The sequence below is a fragment of the Acinonyx jubatus genome, chromosome E2 (assembly GCF_027475565.1).
Source record: "Acinonyx jubatus isolate Ajub_Pintada_27869175 chromosome E2, VMU_Ajub_asm_v1.0, whole genome shotgun sequence".
In the NCBI taxonomy this organism is placed as follows: Eukaryota; Metazoa; Chordata; class Mammalia; order Carnivora; family Felidae; genus Acinonyx; species Acinonyx jubatus.
In genome coordinates this window covers 49267712-49281014 of record NC_069396.1, presented here as the reverse complement: position 1 = coordinate 49281014, position 13303 = coordinate 49267712, and the positions used below count along the sequence as shown (strand labels likewise).

At 43.6% G+C, this 13303-nt stretch overlaps 1 protein-coding gene across 3 annotated transcripts in view; it reads left to right on the top strand.

Annotated features, from left to right (window-relative positions):
- ZNF180 (zinc finger protein 180) overlaps positions 1-2093 on the top strand; it is a 38532-nt gene extending 36439 nt beyond the window's left edge. For all 3 annotated transcript variants that reach the window (XM_053210008.1, XM_053210005.1, XM_053210006.1), the window contains one exon: positions 1750-2093. In XM_053210008.1, the coding sequence (XP_053065983.1) occupies positions 1750-1797 (48 nt within the window). In that variant the 3' untranslated portion in view covers positions 1798-2093. The remainder of the gene's footprint in view (positions 1-1749) is intronic.
- The last annotated feature ends 11210 nt before the right edge of the window (positions 2094-13303 follow it).

The window sequence follows — 13303 nt, the reverse complement described above, 5'->3', positions numbered from 1 at the left end:
GACGCTCAACCAACTGAGCCACCCAGGCACCCCTTGGTTAATGAATTTTTAAGAAACAAAACAGGGGCCCCTGGGTGGCTCAGTCAGTTAAGCGTCCGACTTTGGTTCCTGTCATGATCTCATGTTTTGTGGGTTCAAGCCCTGCATCGGGCTCTGTGCTGACAGCTCAGAGCCTGGAGCCTGCTTTGGATTCTGTGTCTCCCTCTCTCTCTGCCCCTTCCCTGCTCGTACTCTGTCTCTCTCTCTCAAAAATAAATAAACATTAAAAAAAGAAACAAACAAAACTTTATCTTGAGATACTTGGAGATTCGCATGTAGCTGTAAGAAATAATAGAGACATCTCCTGGACCCTTTACCCAGTTTTTCTCACTTAGCATCTTGCAGAACTACAATACAGAATCACAGTCAGTGTATATAGACGTTGATAGAGTCCTGTGATCATGTGCAGAATCCCCAATTTCACTTGTAATCATTTGTGCTTGGCTGTGTGTGTTTAGTTCTATGCAATTTTATCACCTTCTAGGCTCACGTGTCCACCATCACCACACTCAAGATACAGAGTAGTTCCATCTCCACCAAAATACCTTTTACGGCCACACCCTCTCCCCCAGTTAGCACCTTGGCAACCCCTAAACTGTCCTCCGCTTCTATAATTTTATCATTTCAAGAATTTTTATAAATGGAATACAAAAGGTATGTAGTCTTTTGGGATTGGCTTCTTTTCTCTCAGAATAATTCTCTGGAGATTCATCCAACTTGTTTCTTGTATCATCATTTATTTTTATTGCTAAGTGGTGTCCTATGATTTGGACATACCACAGTTTGTTTAACTCTTCACCCATTGAAGGACATCTGGGTTATTTTTAGTTTTTAGCTATTTTAAAAAAACAGGGTGCCTGGGTGGCTCAGTCAGTTGAGCGTCTGACTCTTGAGTTCAGCTCAGGTCATGATCTCACGGTTTGTGGGTTCAGGCCCCACATTGGGCTCTGTGCTTACAGTGTGGAGCCTGCTTGGGATTCTGTCCCCTCTCTCTTTCCCTTCCCTGCTTGCTCTCTCTCTCTCTCTCTCTCTCTCAAATAAAAATAATAATAAAAAAAAGCTACCATGAACACTTGTGTACAAGTGTTTGTATGAACAAAAGTTTCCATTGTTTGGGGATAAGTCCCAAGAGTGTAGTTGTGTAAGGTGGTTTCATACTTAGTTTTAGAGTAACTTCCAAACTGTACCAAGTAGTCATAGCATCATGAGGGATGTGATCCCATTTCTCTCCATCCTTGCCAGCACTTGGTGGAGTCACTATTTTTTACTTTTTTTACTTTATCAATTCTGATAGATGCAGAGGGATATCTCATTGTGCTTTTAATTTGCATTCCACTAATGATTAATGAAGTTGAACGTGCTTATATGTGCTTATTTGCCATTGTGTATACTTTGGAGAAATGCCTGTTCATCTCTTGCCCATTTTCTTTTTGAAAAAAAATCTTTGTTTACTTATTTTGAGGGAGGGAGGGGCAGTGAGAGAGGGAAAGAGAATCCCAATCAGGCTCTGTGGTGTCAGCGCAGAGCCCGATGTAGGGCTTGATCCCATGAACCATGAGATCATGACTTGAGCCAAAATCAAGAGTTGGATGCTCAACTGACTGAACCACCCAGGCACCCCTCTTGCCCATTTTTCTAATTACTTATTATATTGTTTAGTTTTATACTATTGAGTTTCTTTACATATTCTGTACACTAATCTTTTATCAGATACGTGGTATTGGGGAACATCATCAAAAAGACGTGATTGCTGATTGACCTGCGACCTGGACATAGACACTTGGAGGCTCCTCACCCCCCTCCCCTGTCCTCGGAATGTAGGTTCTGCTTGCCTTTCCTCTTCCCAGAGGCTGCTCCAAGGATGTAGTCTTGAAATGGTGATGTGGTGTTTGAAAACACCTGCATGGTATATGTGACTAAGCACAGTTAAGTCCTCTTTATAAACTGAAGATTTGGAGGGTGAGTCTGGGGATACACTCATCTTTCAGTTGCCCACGACAAGCCTCATTTGTAAGTTCCCTTTGCTTCATAAAATTGCCACCTACTAACCAGGAGTGGCCTATCTTTTTCTTTGGTCTCTCCCTGCCCTCCAAGTACTGTAGATGATTTTAGATCACACCAGGGAAGCTCCCAGGAGGGTTGTGAACCAATTGGCAAGAGAGCCAGAAGACAGAAGAGATGGGCCTTGGAAAAGAAGCTTCCATGGGGGAAATCCAGTGTTGGCCATCGACCTCTTTGTGGGGAGGAGTGGCCTGTATGTTAGATACTTGTGGACCATCCTCTGAGTACAGGGATGCCCTGAAAATGCCAGCTGGTGTGCTTGTTGGAGCAATTGTGCATTGTGCTCTGCAGCAAGGAAGTGAGGCATGTGGTGGCCGCAGTGGGCTGGCCTATACTAATGGGCAGTTCGACTGGCCATCGATGCCCAACTGGAGGCTGAGGCTCATGTCCGGAAGTCAGAAGACAAGCTAAGATTAGAAAAGGACATGAGAATGTCCACTAGGCTGATGGCTCTGGGGCTGGCAGACATGATGGGAGTTGAAGGACAATACGTTGGAGACCTTCTCATGCCCTTTTGCAAAGCTGGGAGGGTGCAAGGAGCTTCAGACAAAGGCAGTGCTTGTGACTAAGTCCAATTGGCAAGCTAAGACACTCAATCCCTGGGAGAATGATGGGAACGAGGAGGAAGAGATTGTGGTGATTGACAGGGAAGTGGATGGAATGCCCCATGCCATTGCACCCCTAACACAACAGAAAACAAAAGCACAGCAACAGCAACCCTAAGCAGCGGGACAGCCCCCAGTTCAGGAGACACTGATGATGAGAGAATACACTCCAACAGTGCTTATTGATATAGATGCCAGTTTCAGCAAAAGGCCAGGGAAGATATCCTGGCATGGTTAGTGGGGCTATAGGATACCAGGGGTGGTGGTGTTTCTCTGACCCAGCAGGAGGCAGAGAAAACGAGCAACATCACCACACACCTTGCCCTCTGGCAGCACCTGTATGGTGCCCAAGAGATGCAAAGTACTCACTTCCTTATAGATTGGATTATTTTATCCTGTAGGGGAGGCTTGGCCCGATGAGGGGTATCTCCCTGGGCATGTAGGAATCTGGAAATCGATAGAGGAGGTACAGCAACTTTTCAGGAATCTGGGAATGAGACAGGTGATCAATGCTTATGTCTTTTCAGGCCCTTTTCAGACCACGTTCACTGCATGGACCAAAGCCAAGATTCTCTAGTCTGTCCCCAACACTGATATCCATGCTGAGCCCACGTATGAGATAAGATGTTTACCATGTTGGGCAATCCATTGCTCAACTGGAGGAAACTGACAGATCCTGGGAACAGACATGGGCTAGAGATAGAGGGGAGCCAGGAAAGCTAAAAGGCTATCCCAACCTGCTCTCAAGGATCCAGTCAGAATAACCTGGAAGCAAATATAGTGTGACCTCATTGCTGTGGGGACCCTGTCTAAACAGATAGACTGGGTTGGCCTATGGAAAGCCTTAGAACCTGAGTAACAGTTTAGATCTGTCTCATCCACTCCTGTCATCCCTGATGTACCCCCTGTTCCACCAGAGGCCTCAGGGATACATGCCTGTTTGGGATGGGTGTGTCCCTCACCCTGGGTATAAGATGCAGGCCAAGATTGCCTCCAGGTGAGGGCCACTGGAGGTGATCAGAGGCCTTATGTTCATTGGTCTTCTAGAAATCCATAAAAGGTGACAGCACGGGTGGATACTGAAGCTAAATGTACTCTAATATATGGTAACCCTCAGAGGTTTTCTGCCCCTTTCAGTGCCATCAATAGTCATGGAGGACAGACAGTTATGTCCTCTTGGACATCTTCTCTGCCCTCCCTGCGACTATGGGGGTTTTTATCTCTCCAATACCAGAGAACATATTGGGCATCGATATCTATCCTACAAGATCAGACTCTGCAAACCTCTGATACCTCCAGGTTAGAGGAATCAAACCCATGCTGAGGAGAAGCACCAACTGGGAACCAGTAAGCCTGCTGTCCTCACATAGAATGGTAAATGTCAAACAATATAAATTTCCTGGGATTATAGGGAAACCATCTAGAGCTACACTACTGCCCGTAGTGGTTTCAACAGCCCTGTATGACCAGTAAAAAAAGCCAGATGGCTCATGGCAGATGATGATGGACGACTGGAGGCTAAATAAGATAGTGCCCAACATTGCCATCATCTTAAACACCTTAGCCACCGTCCTAGGAAGGTGTCGTGCTGTGCTAGACTTAGCAAATACCTTTTTCAGTATACCCCTGGCCACTGAGTCACAAGATCAATTTACCGTCACATAAGAGGGGCAACAATAGACCTTCGAAGCGCTCCTCCAAGGTTACCTGCATAGCCCCACTGTGTGTCATGGGATGGTAGCCCGAGACCTGTCCCTGTTGTCCTTCCCCACATCAATGAGATGGGCCCATGATATTGATGTTGTAATATTAACATAGAAAGATTTGCCTCTCCTGCCAGGACATCTTGCAGGCTTTGCTGGAGCATCTGTGAGGGAGAGGATAGGCAACGGACCGACAGAAAATTCAAGGCCCAGACACTGCTGTGAAGTTTCTGGGAGTTGTCTTGTTGGGTAAGACCCATGTTGTCCCTGAAGCTGTGATTGATAAGACAGATGCAAGCTTACCCAACCCCCAAGAATATGAAAGAGGTGCAGGCCTTTGTAAGAATGTTAAGGTCTCCGGAGGACTTTTATTCCCCACATGGCACAGTGCCTCTGTCCCTTATATTACCTGATAATGAAAGGGCAGGTGTGGGACCGGGGATCAGAGCAGCAGGCTGCCTTTGGGAAGGCAAAAATGCTCACAAAGCAGACTAAAGCCCTTGGCATATATCAAGCAGGACTCTCATTTGAGGTAAATGTGTCCATGACTCCAGACGGTGTCGATTGGGCACTGCGACAAAAACAAGAGAAGGAGACAATACCGCCAAGACTTTGGTCTAAATGAAGGAGACAGAAAGCTGATACACCCCCATGGAGCACACAGTACTCTTCCAGGTGGAGCCTCTCACTAAGGAACAACACATTGTCATGAGAACTTCCCAGTCAAGGGGTGAGTTAAATATATGTTCCGTCCACCCACCTTTGCTATGACTCAAACCCACATTTTGACTAAGTGGCAGGTCTATTTACAGCAGAGGAAGGCCCTATGCACAAGTTCACTGTCTCTAGGGCTGCTAGGCCCCATGGAGTATATATACATCCTCCAGATGCTCCCACCCCTATTCCTATGGTGTCCCTTTAAAGAGGGGGGCAGGGGAGATTCCCGCTGATGCTGCGTATACAGATCGGTCTAGTCTAGGCGAACCCCGCCCACATGGACTGTAGTTGCTATTCAGCCCAACACGGACACCATCTGGATGGAAACAGAAACAAACCTTAGTGGCCAGTGGGCTGAGCTCAGAGTAGTCTGGCTGGTGATGGTCCTGAGTCCTGGCCATTAACCCTCTGCACTAACAGCTGGGCTGTTCTGAAGGGATAAACGCTATGGCTCTGACAATGGGAAGCTGAGGGGTGGATGAGTATGAATAAGCCCTAGTGGGGTCAAGATACATGGAAAGACATTTGGGTCCATCTACAAGCGCCTAAGGCAGCCCTCACTGTTTTTCACGTCCTGTCACACAAGGCACTGACATCCCCTTGCAAACAGAAAGCTGATGTCCTAGCTCAGGCACAAGCTTTATTTTTTTTAATGTTTATTTTTGAGAGAGAGAGAGAGAAAGACAGAATGTGAATGGGGGGGGGGTGGCAGAGAGGGGGAGACACAGAATCCAAAGCAGGCTCCAGGCTCCAAGCTGTCAGCACAGAGCCCGACGCTGGGCTCAAACTGACAAACCACAAGATCGTGTCCTGAGCTGAAGTCAGACACTTAACCAACTGAGCCACCCAGGTGCCCCTCAGGTACAAGCTTTAGCTACTGACCCTCCACTAGGTACAGCAGATCTGGTGCATAGAGTGACCATCACAATGCCTGGGTGATATGGCCTATTGCCAGGGGTGCTGGATTGCCCTTGAAATACAGTGACTTGGTTAATGAAGCAACAACCTGTCCTGTATGTTCTAAACAACACCCAAAGCAACTGCCAAAAGAATCTGGAACCATTCACTGGAGTTCCCAACAGGCGAGGAGGGATTGGCAAATTGCTTATATCCTCCTTGATATGGATACCCTCATTGAATAGATGGTAATTGGGCATCCCATTTCAAAAGTCATGATATCCCAGACTGGGCAAAAAACATGCCACTAAAAAGAAGCTTCATCTCCCTTATAACCCATGAGTAGCAGGGTTAATAGAAAGGAAAAAAATGGAATATTAAAGGGACAGATTAACTTGTTAATAGGTTAAACCATCTTGGCTGGATGGACCAAAGTATTGTCCCAGGCTTTAATACCTTTGAATGATCAACCAGTAGAACCTATTGCCCCATATGCCAGACTGGGGACCCCTGCCAAGGCACCCGGTATTGTAGGGGTGCGGAAGTGGCAGGAAACAGCCATTGCTTCCATCCTCACAGCAGACCAGCTCCGTGCTTTGCTGCTGAGAACAGCAGTCCCCCTCACATCTGGAAGAGGAATTATTTACCAAAATTTGCAATGGGATGTGCTGCTGGGATGAGTGAGTTACTTTGAACCTTTGGGTGAAGGGGAACTTCTCAGTCCCCACTGGGATCCCATTGTCCTGCTATGAGCTGCTGAACCTGTGGGAACACATCTACATGGAAGGGAACACACAGTATTGAAAACAGGAGAAGGTGGGGGTCCTGGTCTGGCATATCCTGGCCCCACCCCACCTCCTTATGCTGTCTGCCCTGACCAACATGTTGGGTATGCACAGCAGGTCAAATTCGTAAGTCTGCATGACCATCTAAGGATTGGGCCACAGATGTAATTCTTGTGAAGGGGGAGACGTCGCCCTACAATTTTTCACAAAATATCTGTCTTTTTGGCCTTTAGACATGCTCCTGTGGCGTCTAGTCACAGGAGGGGCACCTGATAAAAATACCTTTCTACTAGGGGCCCACTTGTGTGCCTGACAAAGAAATCAATCCAATTATTGAATATGTGGGTGGTTGCCCTTCTCTAGCTTGTCAGAATTGCCAAAATGCATATCACTCCTTCAGGGATGTGATCAGAAAGCCCTAATGCAGTAAAACAACAACACCAACAACAATCTAAGGCTAGTATTCTTAGTCCATCTGGTATTACCAATACTAACCCAGAAACATGGCGATGACACACACTATTAATGACCCTGGATGTGGGTATTCTTCTGGAAAGCAAACTGTAAGAGTAGCTCATCAAATTGCTTACCAAAAAGGTCTTGGAAATACCACCATCAGAACAATGGATGGTTATGCTCACATTTGGGATGAATTTGTATGTTTTACTCCAGATTATGGGCATTTGAACACCTGGGCACCCCTGTGTTGGGAGCAAAAAAAAAAATCACTCTAAACAAAGTCAACCCAATCATATTAGATACATTGGATGGATACCAGGAGAGCTGTGTAGTCATTCTGTCATATTAAGGGATAGTGATGGGTTTGGCACTGATCGGTTGCAATGTCCAGTATTTGTTGGGTAGCACCAAATAAAACACAATGGTTATATGACACAGACCTTTGGCCACGGCTTCCACCTGGATGGTTGGGCCGTTATGCCTGGGCTTTCCCTAGGCAAAGGGGAAAATCTGCCCTTTGGTGACAATGGCTGCCAATCTCCTTAAGGCCAGGGAGACACCTTGTATTTTGCACTGGTAGGATCATCTGGCTCTTGTCTTTGTTCCTTCCATAGGCCTGGAAGATGTTATAGCACACACAGAAGCCTTTACTAAGTTCACTCAGCAAGCCCTGAATGATAGCCAGTGAAACCTACCATTACTGAACACTGAATGACTCTAATAGAAAAGTTGTCATCCCAGATAGGAGGGCTTTGGACATTAGTTCTGCCTTGCAAAGAGACACCTGTGCCATTATCCAAACAGAATACATGTGTTCCTATCTGATAAGTCTGCTAATGTATCATCTTTACCAAATGACACAGGGACACAAGTAATCGCCCTGAGTGATACAACCCCCATTCTAGGGGATTTAATAAATCAATGGTTTGGATCCTGGGGCTCTTGATAGAAACGTCACTGATTTTGGATATTATAGTCTTAATCTTCCTCCAATGTGGCCAGATAGCCACCAAAAGAGCCACCTCCACACTAATGAAACCCCTTGTTGACCACTCAGCGCTTATTATGGAAGAGGGGGAAGATGAGATTCTAAGCTGATCATGAGGGTTGAAGTGTTGGGGAACACAAAAGTACATGATTTCCAGTTGACCCACGAGCTGGATAGGGGCACTCAGAAGCTCCTCACCCCTTCCCTGTCCTGGGAATGTGGGTTCTGCTTGCCTTTCCTGCTCCCCCAGGCTGCTCCAAGGACACAGTCCTGAAATAATGAGGTGGTGTTGAGAACGGTATACTTGACAGCCCAGTTAGGGCCTCTTTATAATCTTTTAACATTTGGAGAGCAGGTATGGGGATTCATTCACCTTGCTGGTGCCCAAGACACGCCTCATATGTAAGTTTCCTTTGCTTATTGAAACTGCCGCCTGCCAACCTGGAGTGGCCTGCCTCATTCTTCAGTCTCTCCCTGCCCTCTGAGTACTGGGGCTGACTTCAGATTACACCAGGGAGGCTACCAAGAGGGGTGCGAACCAACCTGTGGTTTGCAAATATTTATTCCCAGTCTTTAGCTTGTTTTTTACCCTCCTAACAGGGTTTTTCTCAGAGCAAAAGATTTGAATTTTGATGAAGTCCACTTTATCAATTTTTCCTCTTTTGTTCCTGTTACTGGTGTCGAGTCTAAAAACTCAGCTTTAAAGAATGAAATCTGGCCATTCGCAGCAACGTGGATGGAACTGGGGGGTATTATGCTAAGTGAGATAAGCCAGGCAGAGAAAGACAGATACCATATGTTTTCTCTCATATGATCTTGAGAAACATAACAGAAGACCATGGGGGAGGGGAAGGGGGGGGAGTTACAGAGAGAGAGGGAGGCATACCCTAAGAGACTCTTAGGGACTGAGAACAAACTAAGAGTAGATGGGGGAGAGTGGGGGAGAGGGAAAGTGGGTGATGGGCAGGGAGGAGGGCACTTGTTGGGATGAACACTGGGTGTTGTATGGAAACCAATTTGACGATAAATTATATTAAAGAAAAAATAAATAAATAAAAATAATAAAAACTCAGCTTTGCCCTAGATTCTAAAGAGTTTCTTTGCCTTTTCCCTAAAAGTTTTAGTTCTTTGTTTTGTATTTAATCCAACTGTCCATTTTGAACCCATTTTTTGCATAAGGCTTGTAGTTTATGCCAATGCCCACTTTTTTGTGCCTATGGATTTCCAATGTCATGGTACCATTTGTCAAAAAAGCAGTATCTCTGCAGAATGTCTTTTGCACCTTCGTCAAAAATTAGTTGAACATATTTGTGTAGGTATATTTCTGGGTTCTTTAACTGTGTTCCATTGACCTACGTGTCCATCCCTCCACCCATACCACTGTCTTGATTACATGGGTGACTGAAAAATGACTCATGGTATGGTCTGTCTTGGTGGGTGTTCCATGGACATTTGAAACAAATGCATATTCTCCTGCGGAGCATTCTATAAGCATCAATTAGATTGTCTTCATTAATGGTGTTGTTCACTTAGTTTATATTTTTGCTAATTTTCTGTCTGGTAATTATATCAGCTGCAGGAAGTGGGGTGCTGAAGTCCCCAACTATAACTGCACGTCGATTTCTTCTTTCAGCGCCGTCAGTTTTGGGTTTACATGTTTTGTTTGGTACGCACATATTTACGGTCACTACGTGTTCTCGTAGACTGGCGACTTTTATCATTATTAGTACTTTGTTTTATTTATAACTTACTTTATTCATGAATTTTTACATTTACATTAGATATTTTATTTACGATTGTTGTTTTTTTCACAGATATACTAAGTAAGACCGTAGATATAATCTAAATTTTCCACAGAGAGAAATAAAATTAGAAGCAAGATTCATTTCCTCCTTCTTAACCCATGTCCTTCCTTAGGGAAGATCTCCCCACCAAACCATCATCCCCAGTCTCCGTGTGACCTTCCCTAAGTTTCTGTGCACTCGTGAGCATGTCTACGTATATGTTATGGGAAGCACCACAGTGCAGAGGGTGTAGAGATCCTGCAACCAGGTGCCCATTGGATCTTGACACACAGTACCTGAGACCTTGGGTAAGTGATTATGTCTTTTGTGCCTCAGTTTCCTTATCAAAGGGAAATGATAACAAGAGGGCCATTAACAGTTCCCAGTGAGTTCATTTTTGTAAAACATTTAGAAAACATTCATTTTGTAAAACATTTAGGTAGCTGGAGATTAGTAAGCACTATGCACCTTTTGATAAATAAATACTTTTTTTTTTTTTGCTTTAACATAAACAAATGTTTTTCATCATCTTTCATTTTAACATATAATTAACATATAACTCCTAGAGCCTTGGGAGAGATTCATCTGCTCACATCTAGGAGTTCTTCCTCAGTTCTGCAGGTAAAAACACCCCAATTTATTGATTTCCCAGGGAAATGAGAATGTTCCAAAAATGAGATCACATTAACTATATTCACATGGAACTCTCCTGAACCAGAGGCTGCTCTGTTCATTTGTGATAGCACTCATACAGTTTCCACGGAGTGGTCTTCAATTTAAGTCTTAAAAATCAGGTAAGGTTGGGGCACCTGAGTGGCTCAGTTGATTATGAGTCCCACTCTTGATCTCAGCTCAGTTCTTAGGCTCAGTTGTGAGTTCAAGCCCCACATTGGGCTTGGGCATGGAGCCTACTTTTAAAAAAATTGGGTAATGTTTCAAAAGTGAGCAAGGAGATGGGCATTTTAAGAGGGATCAACAGTAGCAGACAGAGGGGTAAAAATGGCAGGACTTTGGCTGGGAACTGAAACTGTTTACACTCAAGCAAATGCCTAGAGGCTTGCAGTGCTGTGATTGGGTTATTTTTCTAATTAACAGAAACCCTTGACAAGTCTTGAGAATTTGTCAAAACAATTCAACAGTTCATCTGGAAAAGAGAGTGCTAGAATTTATAGGATGAAATTAAAAAAAACAGAATAGGGAGGGAGAGAAAAATATATATATTACACAACAGTGGTAACTCTAATTGAGATCTTTTAGCACAGAAAAAAACATCTCTGTCATTGGAACAGTTGTATCCCAGAAAATATATAAGTATGCACAATAACCTAGTAAATGAGTGGGATGATATTTTAAATCAGTAGATAAACGATGAATTTTTCAGGAAATTTTGTTGCGAATACTCAAGCATTTGGTGAAAAAGAAAAGTAGATCTCTCTTCACACCATATACTAAAATAAATGACACAGAATAAAACAGACCAATAAAACCATGAAAAGTTGAATTGACTATATCTTCTTTTTTTTTTTCCTGTGTTTTATTTTTATTTATTTATTTATTTTTATGATCTGGCATTTGAGGCCTTGATCCCAGAGAGACGCCCCTCCCAAGGCTACCTAAATTCCTAGATAGCAAACTACTTCCCTGTTAGCTGCCTTTGATATACAAATAAACCGATCCAGAGCCCAGACACCCAACTGTGTCCTTTATTGAACTCATATACCAAGGCAATATTCCCCTGCCCTGAATCAACCCAGGACTAGGCACTGGACACCAAGGGACCACCCAGAGCCCACCAAAATATTATCCTAAACTTATTCATCTTATTTACCTTGATTCACTCATCCCTTCCCATCAAAACCCAATAAAGGCTTTGGACCGTGTCCTCTCTACTGCCTCCTGACCAGCCATGGTCCTTCCCTGTGAAACCCTGTGTGGCATGCCACACACTTTGTTTCTAGAAATCTGTGAGTATTAAACTTCTTTCCTCATGACTACCATTTCTGTATTTGTGTGTCTTACCATACCTGATTAAGACAAATCTCAGGTATAATTTTAGAACAGAAGTGAATATAGATGTCCTTATTAGATATCAGAGGAAGGAAGTCTTTAAAATTGTGTGGAAAAATACAGAATCCAAAATGAAAGGACTGATCAATTTGATCAAATAAAGGTCGGTGGTTTTTAAAAAGTCTTATAAAAGTCCAAACTGGGGGGGGGGGGGGGGGAATCATCATACAGGACAGCGTCAATACCATTTGTATACAAAGAGAATTTATAAATAAATAAGCAAAAGATAAAAATGGGCAAAGGATATAAACAGGCAATTTACCCACCGCTGACATATCGACATTTATTCCACATCTCCATGAATAAAGAAACGCAGTCAATAAGGAGACAGCATATTTGGGCTATCAAATTGGAAGAAATTAAAGAAAATGATTATTCCTACTCGACGCATGAGATTGGAAGTCTAACTTCTTTAGTGGGTAAAGTGGTAATGGACCTAAAACTAAAGAATCCTAAACAACCACTTTAAATGAATTTATTATTTAGTGACATGCATGAGGTGAGAGAAAAAAAATCGGCTCTAAGATATTATGATGCAAATTCTGTGGGGACAAAAAATTTTAAGTATATATTTACTCAAAGAGGAAATCTGGAAATACATAGGCCAAGATCTTAATGATACTTGTTTCTGGGTGCTAGGATTATGGGGGGACTTTAGTTCTTTCTCTTACTTTTTTCCCTCACTTTTCTTTTTTTTTTCAACGTTTATTTATTTTTGGGACAGAGAGAGACAGAGCATGAACGGGGGAGGGGCAGAGAGAGAGGGAGACACAGAATCGGAAACAGGCTCCAGGCTCTGAGCCATCAGCCTAGAGCCCGACGCGGGGCTCGAACTCCCGGATCGCGAGATCGTGACGTGGCTGAAGTCGGACGCTTAACCGACTGCGCCACCCAGGCGCCCCTCCCTTACTTTTCTTAACATTCTTTTTACTTTTGTCCCTTAACATTGATCATGCACTGCTTTTGTAAATAAAAAAAAATACATAAATATAGTGTAAATTATATACATATATGGTGTAAATTATAGATGTATGGTGTAAGTTATATATGTGTGTGTGTGTAATCAAAAACATCAATGCTTTATATTCCCTGGTGATGGGATTATGGATTTTTTTGTTTGAGAGTATTGTCAGATTTTCCACAACGTGAACGTGTTAGTACCGAGTAATAACCTTTTTTTTTTAAGGAAAGAAAAAAG